General features: G+C 43.2%; 1 protein-coding gene across 1 annotated transcript in view; it reads right to left on the bottom strand.

Annotated features, from left to right (window-relative positions):
* The window catches only part of EGFL6 (EGF like domain multiple 6), a 48,881-nt gene that overhangs the window by 19,502 nt on the left and 10,289 nt on the right, over positions 1-19,090 (bottom strand). Inside the window, exons 4-7 of the mRNA XM_075441466.1 lie at positions 18,247-18,366; positions 14,393-14,512; positions 11,421-11,555; positions 9,552-9,674 (exon numbers count right to left, since the gene is read on the bottom strand). Coding sequence (XP_075297581.1) covers positions 9,552-9,674; positions 11,421-11,555; positions 14,393-14,512; positions 18,247-18,366 — 498 coding nt within the window. The remainder of the gene's footprint in view (positions 1-9,551; positions 9,675-11,420; positions 11,556-14,392; positions 14,513-18,246; positions 18,367-19,090) is intronic.

Here is a 19,090-nt window from a genome sequence, read left to right as displayed (position 1 = left end):
CAGATTGCAGCAAGATAGAGGCCAGATGTGGAAATGGCTAGGACTCTTTTAGGGAGCATTGAAAGGTTACATCTTTATGGATTCTCAAATGAAATGTGTGCTAGAGACAGTTCAGAAACAGCCTCCAACGTTTCATGCATACAGGAGTGCAGACTGGCAAAAGGCTGCCTAACAAACACAGGTCGTATCCATACAAGCAGCACTGTTTGCAGCCTGATATTTCAGCAGCTTTCTCCTAAATTAGTATATTGTCATACAAATGAAATGAAAGAATTTCCCCTACCTTCTGTGCAAAGGTGAATTTTACACTACCTTACTTACTGTGTTATCTGGTAGCATGAGGAAATGTAGCCATAGAAGTTTCATTATAAACAATGTGCTTAGTTACTCTTGTTTCATACTCTGAAAATTAAGCTGTATGTTAAAATGCTTTTCATTTGTTAGAAAAAGCTAATACTGCTGCCATGGCAGCCAGTTTATTATATACTAGAGACAATTGCTATAAGGAATGAATGCTTCCTTGTGAAAACAGCATTCCTACCCTGTGGGAATAATTATGTGGAGTCCTGAGGACATGTTTAAGAACCCTTTCATTTAGCTGCAGCACAACCCCAGGCCCATCTGCTGGGAGCTGTGATGGGCTGCAGGAGATGCTGACACCAAAAGAAATGTGAATCCACAGCCTCCGGTCCCCAAATTCCCAGGATGATGCTCTCATCCTACTAAACCCAACAGCAAAACTTTCTTTGGCTTCAGTAAAGCCTGTTCTTCCACAATTGCCGTAAGACATGGAGAACACTTCACGTCTCAGTGTAGGCTGGTACATTCAATTGGTGTTTGTGTCACTGTTTGCAAAAACATTTTCCCTGATAGCAAAACACATGTCCTGCCCCCATCAGTTACACCGGTCAGACTTTTTTGAAGATTGCAGTAAAAATCAACTATTGAAACATTCAAGATTAAAAAGAACCTCCTCCTCTTCCCTTTAAAAACAGGTGTATGTGTGGGCATTAGAATTTGCACATGACTGATAGGCAAGTCATTTAGAAGCATAGAATTGTTCAGGTTGGAGGAGACCTTCAAGATCATCGAGTCCAACCATTAACCTAACACTGACAATTCCACCACTGAACCATGTCCCTAGGCTCTGCATCTAATTACCACCAGAGCAGCCAGTCTCTTTTCAGCACCACTGTTTTTCAGGTTTTACCTACCACTGACTCTGTATTTTTCCTCCGCTGTGTTGTTATATACATCTTTCTAACTAGACCCTTGCATTTTGACCTTCTGCCTGTGGCTCTGATTTCTCTCATTACTCATTATTCCTCTATCCTGTCTTGTATTAAACCTCTTTTCCATTTAGTGTGTTCTACTAAGTTTATGAATGCACGGCTCCCTCCTCTTCTGAACAACTAATGAACCTCAGTAATGGGAAATCTGACATAAGGGAGTATACAGACAGAGAGCAAACGATTTAACATCAGTGAGAAGACAGAAATCATGTCTTCAGCACTGATGTTTTTTTACAGGGCTAGACACTAAAAACTGTGTCATAGGCTCTCCACAACCTAAAGTATTTCCTCTGTTCATATTAAGCAAGCATTCCTGTGGAATCATTTCTGCTTGAGGAAAGAATATTTTATACATAGACTTGGTCAAAAGGAGATTTTCCTTTGAAATTTTCAGCTTCTTGTTAAAATGAAAAACACAAACAAAAAAAACCCAGACCTTTTTGCTCAGAGATGTATTTGTTTAACGTTTCATCTGTGGTACGTTTTGCTTTAACAGAATCATATCAAGACATGTCATGTCAGTTTACTTTGATATTCAGTCAGGTCTCAAGCCCTATTGTATCCTTCTGTTGCAGTAAGCTGCGCTGACATATTACAAGGGATATGGTCTAGCAAGGAAACTGGCTCATAACATTGAATTTGAGCATGAAGAATCTTCTAAAAGCTCTGCTGTGGTAATCTGTATCCAAATCAAACCCTTCAGTACCAGTCAGGTTTTTGTGTGTTTAGTTTTTCTTGTTAAAAGTCAACATTTTTTACTGGAAGTAGAAACTTAATGGAAGTTTAACTTCATGATGCGATACTGGAGATTTCAATTACTATGATAATGGGAGCAGGAACATGAATAATAAAGAGACTCATAGAACATCTGTGACCATGAAGTATTATCATAGTATGTATCTGATCAAAGATGACTTGAAAAAGATCCAGGAAAAAAGGATTATATATCATGTAGACTTCATCTGCTGTAGACAAGAACTTTTAAAATGTTCTCACAGCATCTTTTCTTCAAAAAATTTGAGCAGGACTCAGATGTCCTCCTGAGGAAAACATCTCAAATGACATTGCAGGAGAAACCTCTGCCAAGTTCAATAAAGGTATTAAATAATAAGGTTCATTTTAAATATAAAGACAAAAGCAGCTTTTCTTCTTTCTTTCTTCTTGGGGAGTCATATTCAGTTAGAACCAGGTAATGACATCTTTATATTTTACCTCAATATTCAATAGACAAAGGCAAAATTATAAGTGAAAATAGTTTAGCACAGATGTCATGGCTTTCCTCCCTTCTCTCACTTTTTGCTAAGTTAGCTTGAAACTGTGGATAGTTAGGGCCTGGCGGTCGGAAGATGTCGTGCTGTACGGAAAGGTAGGCCCCCCCCTCCTCTCCTGATAACCAGTAGCGTTTAGCCCATAGGTGTAAGCAGACGGAAGTGACGCTGTAAACCTAAGCTATATAATACTGTGCTACCCGTCAATAAACGCCATTTGCCGTCCACCACATTGGTGTTTGCGAGCTGATGGCCCGAGCGGCCTGGGGTAGGTCGCCGTGCCGTTCCTGAACCAGGTCGCCACGCCAACAAAGGCAACAAGTGGTGCCGAAACCCGGGAAAGACTCGCCTGGAGTCGGGTGAACGGCGGCCGGAGCGGCGGGACCAGCCCGGCGGGGAGGACGCTCCCGGACCAACAAGGAGGATGGAAGCCCTTGTGAAGGTCGTATCGCAATTACATAAGCAGTGGGGAATTGATTGTAAGCCCAAAGATTTTACGCTCGCAGTTGCGAGGCTTTTGCAAATTGGGGTCATTGACCAGCCGGTGGATATTCTCCACCCTGAGGTGTGGGATAAGTGCACTAAAGCGTTAGCCGAGGAAACGATGTCCTCGGGTTGTGGGAAAAAGCTTAAGTCGTGGGGGAAAGTCGTGCAGGCCCTGCAGAAAGCTATACAAGAGCAGGAGACCTGGAAGGCGGCAAAGAACTGTTTGTTAGCTACCCCAAAATTGGGAATCGGGGCAGCTACACAGACTTCGCACCCCCCAGACGATAACGGTTCTGCTGAGCCTAAAAATCAGCAAGAGGGCGACACGTCCCCTCAACTCCCGGACCCCGATCCGCTTACGGAGGGAGAGAAACAAGCTAAATCCTTCTGGGGCGGGTTAGCTGAGGAGGCTAGGGGCGCCGCGAAAGAAACAGAGTCTGATAAAGTCTGGGCCACACCACCGCCCTATGCGCCCCAAGATGGCACCGAGCACAAAGGGGAAAGGCGGGATGAAAATTCCTTTGGTGATAACAGGGAGGAAGCGCTAAAGTTATCAAGCGCACACAAAGGGGAGGCGGAGGAGAACAGGGGGGAGAGGAGCGGTAGGAGCGACCTAGAAGGGGAAAGGGGGGCCAGCGGGGGGCAGAGAGCCAACCGGCGAGTGCATTTCAAAAGATGCGCCTGTGAGGTGGGCACCCCGCCGAGCGGAGGGCGGGGCGGGCCCGGGCGGGGGGAGGAGCAGCCTGCCCATGGGGGAGGGGGCCGGAGCTCGGCAAAAACGTACTGGAGACCGGAAGTAACCAGTCAGTCGAGTTCCGACTCCGAGTCAAACACTAGTGGGGATGAGTGGCTCGTAACTAATTTAAGTTTAGAAGAGAAGAAAACAAAGATAAATAAAGTCAAGAGCCAAAATATCCCCATCCAAATTAAAGAGAAACCGCGAGGGGGAGAAATCCCTCTCACGGACTGGAGGAAAATAAAGATTACGTGCGCCGACTGGACCCCATCGGCCGCACTAGCGTTCCCGGTCCGGGTGACGGACGGGGGACAGAGGGTCCACACACCGATAAACCCTAAGGATATACAAGCGATTGTTAAGGCAGTCGCAGATAAAGGCCTTAATTCTGCCATTGTCTCCGCCCTCATAGATGGTGTCTTCGGGGGAGACGATATGCTCCCGTTCGATATAAAACAAACTTGTAGATTGATCTTTGACGGGGCAGGGATGATCGTTTTTAAACAAGAATGGGAGGACAACTGTGCGAGGCAACTGGCCCAAGTAACTGGGGCAGACCATCCACTGCATGGCTCCAGCCTGCAGCGGTTAATGGGCACAGATCCCACAATGATTACTCCCCAGGCACAAGCCCAGGGCCTGCGGGCCCATGAAGTCATTACAACTACTCGTGCGGCCAGAGAAGCTATTCGCATAGCCTCTAGAGTCATTGCCAAACCATCGCCATGGTCCACAATTAAGCAAAGTGAGAGTGAGAGTTTCACAACATTTGTGGATCGTCTCCAAGCAGCGGTCGATTCATCAGCCTTGCCTGTGGAGGCAAAAGGCCCAGTCGTCGCAGAATGTTTACGTCAGCAGTGTAATTCGACAACCAAAGAAATCCTGCGATCACTATCAGCGGGGTCGAGTATCGCAGACATGATTAAGCATGTCGTGAAGGAAGAGCATCTAACCCCGATCGAGACGGCTGTTCGTACCATAGTAGCTAATGTGATGACATGTTTTAAATGTGACCAGGCAGGCCACGTCGTAGCAAACTGTCCTCAGTTTAGGGACCCACGCCAAAATCGACCCAGAGGACCGTGTTGGGCCTGTGGGAAAAAGGGGCATTTCGCCAGAGAATGCAGATCTACAAACCAGGGAAACGGAAGGGGGAGAGGGCACTCGGGCCGTGCACAGCCCTCTCCCACTTGGGACATCAGGCGGCCCAATTATGCCAACCCCAAGTGGGGCGAGGTGCTTCCGAACCCGCTACCCCCTCGAGAAGCGACCAATTTTATGATTCAACCAATGGTCCAGCCAAACCCGTTCCCACCTCAGGGACAGCAAGAACCACCCCTGGGGGGCGAGACCCCAGGGTGGCCCTGGCGGTAAAGTGTGATAACCCGCCGGTAGTGTGGGGAATCTGCTCCCTCTATGACACCCCAAACGGCACCACCATTAGTGTCCCTTTTTTAATCGACACTGGAGCAGATGTTACAGTTATCCCTGAGACAAATTGGCCCCCACGTTGGAAACTGGAAGATGCCCCCATGGTGGGAGGAGTCGGGGGATTAACCCGAGCTCGAAAGAGTGCCCAATTCGTAGCAATCACGCTTCACACTGAAAAAGGACCAGAAAAAACCATCACCCTCTTCCCATATGTCATGTCAGGAATCCCACCCCTGCTGGGAAGGGACGCTCTAACCCTATTAAAAGCCAGGGTGACAAATTTACCGTAAGGGCCACTGCCGTACACCCACTTCCACCAATTAAACTGACGTGGAAATCGTCTGACCCAGTGTGGGTCGAGCAGTGGCCCCTGTCGAAGCCTCGAATGGATGCCCTTCTCGAGCTAGTTGACCGCGAGTTACAACGAGGTCACATAGAGCCTTCCACTAGCCCATGGAACACCCCAGTTTTTGTAATACCCAAACGAACCGGCGAAGGGTTTCGCCTCCTCCATGACCTGCGTGAGGTAAACAAAAAAATCCAACCAATGGGTCCTGTTCAAACGTTTTTACCCATGAACTCTATGATGCCGGAAGGACAACCCTGTGCTGTCCTTGATATTAAAGACTGTTTTTTCTCAATACCTCTGCATGAGGAAGACAAGGAGCGGTTTGCTTTCTCTGTTGTGTTTCCAAACAGCCAACGCCCCAACTTACGTTTCCAGTGGAAAGTGCTGCCTCCAGGAATGATCAACTCACCTACCATCTGCCAGATTGCGGTGGACCGGGCGTTAACACCAGTCCGACACAGCAATCCGACCGCGACCATCATTCAGTACATGGACGATATCTTAATCGCCGCACCGTCGGGAAGTCAGGTAGACCAGCTAGTGTCAACAGTCTCGGAAACTCTGAAAACAAACGGGTTCGAAATCGCGAGCGCAAAGATTAAAAGAGGACCGTGCGTAAGCTTTTTAGGAGTAGGGATCACGAGTTCTTACGTGACCCCCCCTCAAATAAAAATCCACCGTCACATTAAAACGCTCTACGATATGCAGCAGTTAGTGGGGTCCTTACAATGGCTCCGCAACATTGTCTTGATCCCTCCTGAAATCATGGCTCCCCTGTATGATCTCTTAAAAGGAAAGAACCCATGGGAACAAAAAACTCTGACAACAGAAGCAGCAAACTCTCTCGACTTTATCGAGCAACAGGTATCGTCAAGCACACTTGCCAGATGGAATCCAAATCTACCACTTGATCTGTACGTACACTTCACAAAAGGGGGGGGAGTGGGAGCACTAGCACAGGGCCCCCCTGAAAAAGCTCAACCAATACAATGGGTAGTTCAGGGAAAACCATCACGCGCATTCTCTCCAGGAGTCGAATGCCTTGGTAATCTCATCATGAAAGGCAGAAAACTCGCCCTGAGACACCTAGGCATCGAACCCGCCAGGATATACCTACCCTTCCGCAAACAACTCCCTGCGCAGTCAGTGGCAACGTCAGAGTATCTGGCCATAGCTCTCGTCGGATTCGGCGGCGAAGTTCGTTACGCTGCAAAGCCTCCCTGGACTCAAATGATGGCAGTTGTCAACATCGACCTCCCGCAAAAAATCATAGACCGGCCCCAACAAGGACCAACGGTCTTCACAGATGCATCCTCAGCGACCTCAACAGCGGCGGCGGTATGGCAATCGGGAGAAAAATGGCACTGTGTCAAAATGACCGATCGTGCGCTTTCAGTCCAACAATTAGAAGCAACGGCCGTAGTGCTAGCGTGCGGCCTGTTCCCAACAGAGCATCTCAACATAGTGACTGACTCAATGTTCGTGGCCAAGCTTTGTTTAGCTATGTCGGGGCCCAGCGTGTCAACATCCACAACAGCTCTAATGCTGGAAGAAGCACTTTTCTCCCGAAAGGGCACCATATCAGTCATTCACGTTAACAGCCACAACCCAATTAAAGGGTTTTTCCAAATCGGTAATGACAAGGCAGATGCCGCTGCAAAAGGGGTGTGGACGCTAAGAGATGCCCGTCAGCTACACGAGTCTCTCCACATCGGAGCTAAAGTGCTAGCAAAAAAATGCGGGATCTCAGTCACCGACGCGAAACACATAGTAGCCACATGTCCTCACTGTCAGAAAACACCACTGTGGTCCAGTGGAGTCAACCCTAGAGGTCTCAAGGCCTCCGAAGTGTGGCAAACAGATTTTACGCTCTGTCAGTTGCTGAAACCTCGAGCGTGGCTAGCGGTAACCGTAGATACATATAGCGGAATAATTGTAGCTACACAACACCTTAAGACCGACTCCAAAGCAACCATTCAGCATTGGTTGACAGCCATGGCATGGCTCGGTATCCCTAATCAGATCAAAACAGACAACGGTCCAAATTTCATCTCTAAATCAGTCCAAACATTTACTTTGAAGTGGGGTATCACCCTAACACATGGTATTCCGTATAACAGCACAGGTCAAGCTATAGTTGAACGAGCAAATCAGACTTTAAAATCTAAATTAGAAGTGTTAGCGAAAACAGAGGGTTTTGCTAACGCCATTCCCCCGGGAGACCAAACACGCCTGTTAGCTACCGCTCTTTTAGCACTAAATCAGTTCCCCAGGGGGGAAGAGGTAAACAGCCCCACCCAGAAACATTGGGCCACCCGAGCACTAGAAGAAGGCCCGTTAGTCATAATCAGAAATGAGCTGGGAGAGTGGGAACAAGGGTGGAGGTTAGTCCTTACAGGGCGAGGGTATGCCGCTGTCAAAAAAGATGGTAAAGTTAAGTGGTGTCCGCTTAAGTCCATTAAACCAGACCTCCAGAATAAAACTAATGAAAACTGTGAGTTTTTGTTCACAGGACCAGATCATCAGACACCCCCATAACCCGCACACCCTGACGACAAAAGAAGATAACAAGTCAGCAAACGTTCTGTCCAAGCCTGGAAGTTCCTCACTATCAGAAGTTGTGTTACAAAATAGGAGGGGAATGGATATTCTTTTCTTGTGACAGGGAGGCCTCTGCGCTGCATTAGGGGAAGAGTGCTGTTTTTATGCTGATCACACCGGAGTAGTCAGAGATACCATGGCCAAACTTAGAGAAGGTCTAGAAAAAAGAAAAAGAGACAAAGAAGCCCAACAAGGATGGTTTGAGTCGTGGTTTAACCATTCGCCATGGTTAACCACCCTGATATCCACCTTGATAGGGCCGATCGCGATGATCGTAATGACACTAATTTTTGGACCCTGTATACTGAACAAGATCGTGTCATTCGTCAAGAGTCGGCTAGAGAAAGTTAACATCATGTTCGTAGAACACCAACAACTGCTTTAAAAATGTACCTACCCAGTGTTACCCTCAATCGTCCCTAAAAGTTAACTTCTACCTGTTTACTGTGCCTTATGTTTTCTATTCAAGTTTATAGCATATACTTTTTAACACTCCTGTACAATATAGAATAAGAATAAGAATAACAATAGAATTTTTAAGATTATATTTTAGCTAATTTACAAATGCATTTGTCTAAGGTACCTTATCTTTGTAATCGTAAGATTTTAATATTTACATTTTTTAAATTGTAGTTAAGGTTAAGTAAGGTTAAGTCTGGCCAGATATTAAGTTTAAGTCTTAAGGTTAAGTATTAACACTTTTATATTTTATATTAACCTATTTAGTTAAGCATAAGGAGGGGGGAAATGTGGATAGTTAGGGCCTGGCGGTCGGAAGATGTCGTGCTGTACGGAAAGGTAGGCCCCCCCCTCCTCTCCTGATAACCAGTAGCGTTTAGCCCATAGGTGTAAGCAGACGGAAGTGACGCTGTAAACCTAAGCTATATAATACTGTGCTACCCGTCAATAAACGCCATTTGCCGTCCACCACATTGGTGTTTGCGAGCTGATGGCCCGAGCGGCCTGGGGTAGGTCGCCGTGCCGTTCCTGAACCAGGTCGCCACGCCAACAAAGGCAACAGAAACTCTTCTGGAAGGGACTGCACAGCCCTCCAAGGGGCTAGCTATGGGAGTTCAAGGAAAATACACAGTAAAGTTTTTAAAGCTATTTTCTCTGTTTCTTCAGGAAAAATTATCTTCTCGGTTCTACTTGTGATTCCTAGTGATACTGTGAGACTTCAAGACTCCTAGGCAAAATGAATTGGAACAAATAAAACTTGTATTAACTGTGAAATGATTTGTACAATCAATATATTATTTTGTGGAGAGGTTTTGCTTGGTTGGTATTGCTGCACTGTTCAGAATGACATTTCCTAGAAAATGCCTTATAACCATCAATTATTGGAGAAAAACAATATAGCACTATTCCTGACATCAAATGGTACTCACCAGCACAATTGAATCCACTTCCTCGGTAGCCCTGTTTACATTTGCACTTGAAGGATCCTTCAGTGTTGAGGCACTCTGCATGGAGGTTACACCTGTGTGTATTTGTCACACATTCATTTACATCTAGGGAAAGACATAAATGCTTCAGGGAAAACTGCGTTGAAACCGAAGCTTCATGACAGCCTGTTTGTGCCAGCCATCTGTTTCCAGGTATTGTAAGTACTAGAGTTAGACCAAGACGGTCCAGAGACCATCGGAGGCAGAAGTAACACTAGGGGAGAATGCTTAAGGTCAGCTCCAACTGCACAACTACTGGTATGTGCATCCATGGAAAACGCAGAGGATCCCAGTAAAGACAAAGTGAACGTAGTGATTTTCTGACTGAGAATGGGATTCAAACTGTAGGTTGTACACGCTCTTCTATCAACAAAATGCAAAAGGCACCAAGAGAATGTGTGACATCAATGAAAAAACAGTTCACCAAATCTTTCTGATTCTTTCATTCACTCCAGAAGAAATGCAATGGAAAGTAACCCTGAGCATGCCAAGATGTTGAGATCTTCTAACTACCTCTAACATTCCAGCACATATATGATGATGTATGAAAACACTATAATCAGGAAAAATTCAGTAGCAAATACTATGTTCAACTGACAGCAAAATGTACAGGCAGCAAGAGTAACTGATCTTGTTCTTCTTTTCCATTATTTTGCTATGTCACAGAGGTGCTTCTGATTTCTCCCACATGGGGGAGCCAAGTTGGTGGACAAATTTTTGCACCACTTGCATTTTATCCAGATTGCTTAATTTTTAGCAGCTGACAGGTCCTCTCATAATGTAACCCAGCTAGGAGACAAGCAGCAGGAAGACTGACTCGAAAATATGGTATGTCTGTGAGCGAGATTAAGGTTTGCAGATAAAATCCTGACTACTGAGACCTCTCCAGTTTTTCCTCCAGGCACACATATTGTATGAAAAAGTAAATAATTTTTACACTTTAAGACTCTCAGGGTTTGCATGCAACAGGAAATGCAGACTTCAGTCTACAAAACCTGCCTTATGATCTCCCTCCCACCCCTAACTCTCAATACCAAGCAAATACAAACAAACCCCATGAATTCTCTTTTGTATGCATTTCTTGTAGTAGTTCCAACTATTCCAGGTACTCGTGTAGTCAACTGCTTGAACAATACTGCTGCAGTAACTTACATTTTGCTGTTCTTCCACCATTCAGCTAACAGATTGAAACAGGCGTGAAGGTGTTCTGACATGTGTTTTAACACCTGGGCACACCAAGATAACTTTTTGCCTGTATTTATTTTTTGGGGGGAGAAACTAAGGCACACAAGAGAGACCTGAAAAGTAATTAAACCCTACTATTTTCATACCTTTTTTAAAAGTTCTGTACTGTCCATCCACACAACTGTGTTTACAATTATGAGGGAACTAGATTCACATTCCTCATTAATGACAAAAAAAAGGGAAAAAAAAGATTGTGGGGCTGCTTGTTCATCACGGGTTGAAAGCCAAGAAGACAAAACATGGCTCTTTAACTAAACCTGTACCAGAAGTAGCACTTCTTTCTAGTCAACTGTTGCTAACTTCTTGCAAGTCCTTGCACATCTTGACTTGGTACAACGAGGCAATTTAATTTGCAGGTGGCACTGATTAAGTTTTGCGTAAGACCAGAGAGAAAACCCAGAGAAAAATTCAAAGTACCATCAAGAATATTCTTAGTGTGGCACCTTTTATCCATTTCTGAGGCAATAACCCCAGACTAGGCCAACATGCTTCAGGCAACGACAGGAAAGATGCACAGTGTGGGAATTAAAAATAATGGAGAAGGAAAATTCATGGGCTAAATCTTACCTACACAGTCATAATGGCCGCTGACGTATTTCAATTCATAACCAAGCTGGCACTTGCAGTAGTAGCTTCCAAATGTGTTGACGCACCTGCGGTTGTAAGAGCAGACAGCTTTGCCAGCAGAGCATTCATCTATGTCTAGAGCAGGAGAAGGGATGCTGGTCAGATCCATGAGAAGCTAACATGGGAAAGCAAGAACTGATCTGGATTTGCACGGGAATGGTTTGGTCTTGGTTATCACAAGTTGTTTAATAAGCAAGTCCTATAATTTCACACTTGCGTGGCTTTTGCACGTGCTCATACAAATGAAGCAGCACAATGTGAACTAACTTTATGGAAGATTTTGAGACCCAGCATGGTAAAAACTAGGGTAACTGGCACTGGGGATTCGCCCCACTGGGGACAATGATTAAGTTAAGACTAATAGCCAGGGATCTTCAAATGTTTATCTGTTTATAGTGTTTCTGTGACTAATACCAGAGTATTAGAGTATCTTATAATCTCTTAAGCACCTATTATGTTATACAGCAGAAAGATGCTATCTCTCTCATTTTAGAGTGGAGAACTCATGACATACCACAAGTTACACAGAAAGAAGAGGGCTGGTATTTCCAACCATTGTACATACTTTTTTCTCTATTTTACTTACTATCGTATGTATCAGCATTCTTCCAAATCCATCTGAGCACGCAAAGTAAATACAAATAAACTCAATACAAAAGAATAAAAACAGTTGCCTGAATAATTCAATAAAAGATTTAAGAGAACCACTTATCTATTGTAAAGATGTATGTCTACAATGTTTACCTTCAAATAGCTCTTAAATAATTCAAACATTTTAACTGTGAGTGGTAGTAGTCTGAGAGCCTTGCTGATGACTCAAAGCAGGACACTTTCAATTACAAAATCATTTCATTTTGAAAGAAAGAAATACCGTTCTCATGTTGGAGCGTTTATAGTTTGGAAATTAAGTCAAGTATCCGTATGAGTTTATTTGATAGCTCCTAAAATTGTTAAAGTAATCCCAGGCCATATGACCTTCATATGTGATGATCTTACATCTGCATGTTAAGGAGAACAATTAATGTAGTAACTGTCCTTCTACACAGCAGTGTCTCTTGGTCAATGTATTTATCTAATCTGTGGTTTGAAATATTAAGCGTAATATTATTTTGGCCATTGGAGTTAAAATTAGTTTATGTTTGAATGTTAAACCTTTCAACATCTAAAACATTCTTTAAGTTGTAGAAATCATTCAACCAGTATGTACTGGTAAGCAGCATCTGAAATGAGTTAGCTACTGTTATTCTTTGCCTGTAAGGTATGATGTCCAAGCCACCCTTTACGAACTGAAGGACTTGCACTATTGTGAGAGAAACGATGTAAAAATATGTGAAATCATCAATATCTTCAGGTATGTTGCTACAGATATTTTAGTAAATAGCACCAGCTGAAAAAAGTTTTCTTACAGAATCACAGAATGATTGAGGTTGGAAGGGACCTCTGGAGGTCATCTGGTCCAATCCCCCTGCTCAAGCAGGAACACCTAGAGACAGTTGCCCAGGACCATGTCCAGGCAGGTTTTGAACATCTCCAAGGAGAAATTTCCATTCTCTATTTTCCATTGTATTTTTGGCAGCTCTGGGAAATAAAACATTTCCCAGCTGCAACTTTCAGTCTTCTGTGCTTGCCTGAGTGGAATAAAGGTTTTAAAACCCAGAAAATATCATTCCCTGAAGTTGACTAGGGGTGTTACCTATTTAGAGACCAGGTGAGACCAGGAAAGAAAGGTTAGATTGGAAAAAAGGAAAGCAAGAAAGAAGGAAACAAACACTATTTTCTGGCTGTTTGTGGGTTTTTTGTTTTGTTTTGTTTTGTTTTTTAACTTGGAATTGTTCAAATGCTACAAGTTACCATTTTACAGGACAATGTACTTACTGATTCAAAAGGACAACTTGCATTTCAAAAATTAGCTAAAGCTATTCCAAAGAAGAAATCTGGAACTGAAAATTTTTTTGTTTTTTTCACATCTGAAGCTCTGCTACTGGTCCTATTTTAAAATGAAATGGCATAAAGTATTTACAAAGCAGTATTTCTCTTAAATATAAAACAAAGAGCATCTGGTCTGAAAAATGAACACTTTCAGAGCCTTTCAGGTCTTTCTGTGATGAATAGCAACAAGAATATTCCAGCTTTTGGAAAGATGCCTGGACAGACACCGGACCTTATTTATCAGGGCCCAGCCCTGCCGACTCTGGGTCATCCGTGGCTCCTGGATCATCTCCACTTTGAGAAGCCAGGAACTCCTCCCTGACATGCTCTTCACTGCCCCCTCTTCTCTAGTTTTTGGAGTGGTCTCTGCTTTGAAGTGTTTGTTTTACATCTATTGGGTTTTGAAATGAGTTAATTTAGCTTCAGTATTAAAATAGGTACGATTTCAGCATTGGATTACAATGCTGTAGCACCACTATGTCAGGTGACAATGTAAAACCAGTATCACAGAATAGTACCAAGTGTTGTAAGTAATGCTTTCTTTACCACAGAAAACCCTCAGGTTAAGTGATGTTGAGTCTTCTGGAGAAAAACCTGAAGGCTTGTATTCTGGGCTACCACAATAAAAGAAAACCCCATCCAAACACAACCCATAAATCCTCTAACGCATTATGTCAGTAAGACAGCTTCCTGCAGGCAACACATTGTAGACCTCAGAGCAAACTGAATCTGATAATGACTCCAAATTATGTCAAAACATTTAATTATTTATTGGGGATGGGACTCACCTGAAGAATTGCATGGCCAGTATTACATGAACATTTTTCTAAAAAACCATGCAAGATTTATACCATACTGCGAGTAACAAGAAGCATTATTCAAGCCAGTGAGGAGGACTAACTACTTCTTAACCTTTCCCCAGAATCTTGAGTTTTTTCAAGATCCTATAGAAAAGAAGGTGAGAGTGAGCTCTCTAACCATACCGATGCATGTCCTTCCGTTTGGTCCCAGCTGAAGACCACCTGATGGACAAAGACACTGCATCTCCCCTTTGACTTCTTCACATCCATATTGGCAATTCACCATGGCACACGTCCTAGAACCTGAAACAGTATTTAAAATAACAAAAAGAGCAAAATTCTAGGCTGGGATCATGCACTCTAAGTTAGATCTGGATGAATGCAGAAAATTAATCAGAACAACAAAAATCCATTCATCATAAATCAAGCTGTTTATACACTGACACAGTAACAATTCAGGAGCCCATGAGAAGGATCTCACACCCCACTTTGTTCTTTGCTTATTTGCCCTTATTCCTCCTTTTGTCTCTGATCCCAGTTCTGTAACTTCTTACTACTACCTTTTAGATTCAGAGACAAAACTGCTCAAAGTAGAAAAAAGGTGTCTTTTACATTTTCTATTGAAACTGTTTTACCTTGCAGAAAAATGCTATTCAGTAGTGAAATGTTTTAATTGCTTACCATTAAATATACTTCTAGTATAAAATTTTATTTTAAAAACTATTTAGCCTTATGGACTTAGAAACTGCCCTTTATTTTGACCCTTTATGGAACAGATATCTGAATTTTACAAGGCTCTAGCCAGAACACAAGTCCTGGTCACCACAGATTGGTTAGGAGTCTAAATTATTGAAGATGATTTTTTAAATAGAAATGTAGGAGTCTAGATCCTGTCTGAGAGACCTATGCAAGACTAGAAAAGCAGGAGAAATATATTAAGTATGTAGGGAGATATTTCTAAAATCCTGAAGATATCCAGGAAGCTTTAGTGTTATGACGCCAGGGACAGAAGTAGCATTTGGAAGTGTTTACTGGAACAAATGGAGGTGTGTGCAACGAAAGTATTTCCAGCTACTTCACCCTGGTTGCATTCAGAGAAACAAAACTGTATATAGGTTCATTGTAAGCGGAAAGCCTGGAACAGTTGTCAATTTATTAGAGACAGAAACCAATCGAAAGAACTTGAAACTGGCTCACTGCTTACGTAGAAAATAATACGAAATTTATTTTTAAATGCAATATGTTCATTGTCAGAGGTACCAGAACTTTCAGAACAGTGGTTAATAACAGAGTGTATAGAAAAGACAATGATGTGTGCAGTGTATATATAGCTACAGCCATATTATTTGTGATTTGAATATAAAATACAATGCATATTAGTTCTATGTGCTATTAAAATTAATCTGTTTGATCTGTGATAAAATTACTTTTCTTAGGCTGGTTTGTGCAGAATCTGGGGCTAAGTGATGCATATTCAAGGCCAAGAATGTACTGTATTTGCAAAAGCATTTTACTTTTGTATGAATGCGAAGACACAGGAGATAAGAGTTAAAAAAAAGATGGACTGCAAATCATAATACTTTGGCACATTATCTACTTCCTAACTGGGAATAAAGAAACTGGCTAAAAATTCTTCTTCTCTAATTGATAATTGTCTGTTTTCTCTTCTGTTTGAAGCTCCCGTTCCTGGCTTTGGTTAGACATAATATTGGCTTAGATGAAGTGCTAAACAAAATCTAGTATAGTAATTCCTGCAGACTTTGGCTGATCTTGTGTTAGGTATCAACTTACTATTGTAAGCAATGGTTCTCTGTGGCCCAAAGCCACATTCTTCTGATGATACCCTTCTTCCAGCTCCACAGCCCCTCGGCATGGTTGCAGATAAGCCTGACTGCTCAGACTAGGTGGACTTCATCTCACTAAGGAGATTTGCATCATGGGGACTTTGATTCAGAAAGAGCAACAATATGCTCAAAATGTCTGCCTGAATAAAACTATGAGAATTATACAGTTGGTTAAATAACCTAGCATTTCATCTAAGCATCATCTTAAGTTAGCATGAAGTGAAATGGGAGGCTTCTAAACTTAACCAAGAATAGTTTCTACTCAAGCAAATAATTTACTACTACATAGTTTCTGCTTAATGGAAAAGTGGCACACGGGTTGGGTCAATGTAGTACAAGCTGGATGAACATTTTTGCCTGCTTAAGTAGAGCTGTGAAGAATTAAGACTTCCCTTCTATGGGAAACCTGGGTTTCCCCTGAAAACTGTTCATTCTGTGCCAGCGTTTGTCAGGGTTCTACTGAGAAATAACGTTTCCATGTGCCAAAGTGAAACATAAGCTTCAGGGCTCACAGCTGCTCAGGGAATTTTTTTTCACATAAATTTGACACTGGCCACCACTGTCACGGAGAAATTCAGCGGTTTGTGCTGGCTTAAGCAAGGGATGGTGCAACTGCGCATTCGGTAAAAACTTCGTACAAATGCAGAGTTTCTTAAATCAGGAAATGAGTCCTGAACTAAGACTGGCTTAAAACTAATGCATCAGAAATGCTAAGTTACAGTCTAGATCTAGTTTTCTGACTTGGTCCAGAAGCGTGGCTGCAGCAAGCATTTGTGCTCAGAGGAGCGGGTGTGAGGGAGGGATGGGACAAAGCTGCTGCTAGGCTCAAAGGATGGTTTCTTTTGACTGCAGTGCTGGTTTCTGCCCGTTTCAGCTGTTCGTAAGACAGTGGCCTTACTGAAGACTGCTCCGCGTGTGATGTCAGCAGATACACAAGTCATCTTGGATGAAACAGAAGTAACATACATCAATTTGTCAGGGGTCTCAGGGCTCTGCAGCTGTTGCCTGCCGGTGATGCCCACCATGATTAGTAACGCAGAGCTGTGATGCAGGGAAGGGAAACCCTCCAAAGGCTCTGGCCCCAGCACCTTTTGCAGCAGTTTCAGTCTCTCTGCCATAAGAGAGAGAGAGAGTAGGAGCTCCGGCTTTCCTACCTGCCCCAGAGCTGCAGACCCTGCGCTCCCATGAGTGTTTGCCAAGGCTGGGTATTTTTCCAGTTCTCCCAAGACTGACAGCAGATTTGTCAGATGGACACCCCACCTGGTGAATGGTTGTCTCCAAGGTTTGCAGATCAAAGCCTTTCAGAGTTTATGGTTTTCTGTCATATCCATGGGAAAGATTGTGCTGCACCCCATACAGCTAGGTCTGTTGCTTTGGGACAGACCTCTCAAGCAGATTGTTCTGCTGCTGAGACCAACTACCTTCCTTGTCCAACTCACGCATCTGCTCCAGTCCAGTGGACTCCATAAAGGGCTGTCACCATGCTACCTAGAGTTTTGTGAAATTCAAAGCCAAAATACCTGTATGGAGCAGCTCAGGTGAAGAAAAAGCATGTTTTCTACAAACAAAAGAGTGTCATTGAAAAATAAGAAGCTTCCTCAGGTCTGCAAAATCAGGTTGGCTAGGAAAGCAGAATGCTTTCCATTACATGCTGGCTTAAAGACAAAGAAAATAGGTAGAAATACAGTTTAGATAAGCCCTAGCTCCATCAAAAAATGTTTGCAAGAAGCTGGTGGCAACTGATGGCATATCAACACACAGATAAAATTAATTAGTCAGGGAGCACAGAAAGGTAATGCAAGGAATAATGGCATGAAATTCAGCACAGTAAAAAGTAGTCTATATTGCCGCTTTGCTTGGATAGATTAATTCACTCTTAGTCAACAGATGAACTGGCAGGACTATGCACCAAGGTTGTACTAACTGCCCTTCATCTGAAGTAATGCTATCAAAGTTTTTTACTTCTAGCAGGACAAAAATTCCTCTGAACACCAAAATACAAGTATGACCTAGTTTACTTTATCTGGGTACTGCCAAATAGAAAGCCTCTGCCAGCTGCTGACAGTACCAGAGAGCTAAGGCAAAGACCCTGTCCTGAATAAGTTAACGCGTTCATCACAAGAAGAAAATCTGCTGGGATCAAATGCGATCAGATGATTTTGATGTGCCTGTCTTATCAGCTCTATTACTTACTTGCACATGTGCCATCTGGCATAAGCATGTACCCGTTGAGACAATAGCACTTGTAGCTGCCATGTGTGTTCATACATCTGTGTTCACAGGGACGTGGTTTCAGTCCACATTCGTTCAGATCTGCAGAAGTCATTGGAATGAAGTGAGCGCTGGGTTTACACACATATATTCATACATATAGGTGGGTAATACTGCCTAATGCCTTGAATTCCCCACAGTAAAATGGCCTGGATTGAAAATGAGCCAGCCCCTTGCAAGATGAGAGTTCAGCAGACCACCTGGCTGAAAGACTGCTAGCAAAACTAACAAGCACACGCTTCTACACCTGGAAAAGTAGTGCAAACTCTGGCCACATCTGGCAGCTTGTTAGGAAGAGGTGGAGGGGTGGGGAGAGAATTGCAGTTACTCTTTACTGGGAGTTAGCTTTCTGGTTTTCGCTCATTCTAGCTGGAGATTTCAGCCCTCTAGTTGACTTCTGTACTAGAAAGGCAAAAATGTGAGACTTTTTTTTCTGAGCTACATATCCACACCAAGGTTATCAGGGTAGGGCTGTTTAGCATAGATGAAATACAAAATATAAAAATCATGTGACTTTAACAATAAAAGCACTGAGAATAAAAGCATTCTAAATCCTTCTCAAAATCCAGGGTTTAAAAGGCTTTGCAGAAGCTAAATTAATTTCAAATTCCTAATAGTCAGCCTTCACAGAGAGAAAACCAGAATCCTAAAGAGTTCAATTTGTGTGGTATAGGCAGAGCAGTGCTGGCAATGGTATTGGTCCTATGACAAGGGGACACAAGGTGCGTGTGACTTCTGTGAACTGACACTTCACCTCCTATATTTT

The sequence above is a fragment of the Opisthocomus hoazin genome, chromosome 1 (assembly GCF_030867145.1).
Source record: "Opisthocomus hoazin isolate bOpiHoa1 chromosome 1, bOpiHoa1.hap1, whole genome shotgun sequence".
NCBI classification, from domain to species: Eukaryota; Metazoa; Chordata; class Aves; order Opisthocomiformes; family Opisthocomidae; genus Opisthocomus; species Opisthocomus hoazin.
Note: the sequence above shows the minus strand (reverse complement) of the source record. Positions and strands in the feature narration are given on the sequence as shown.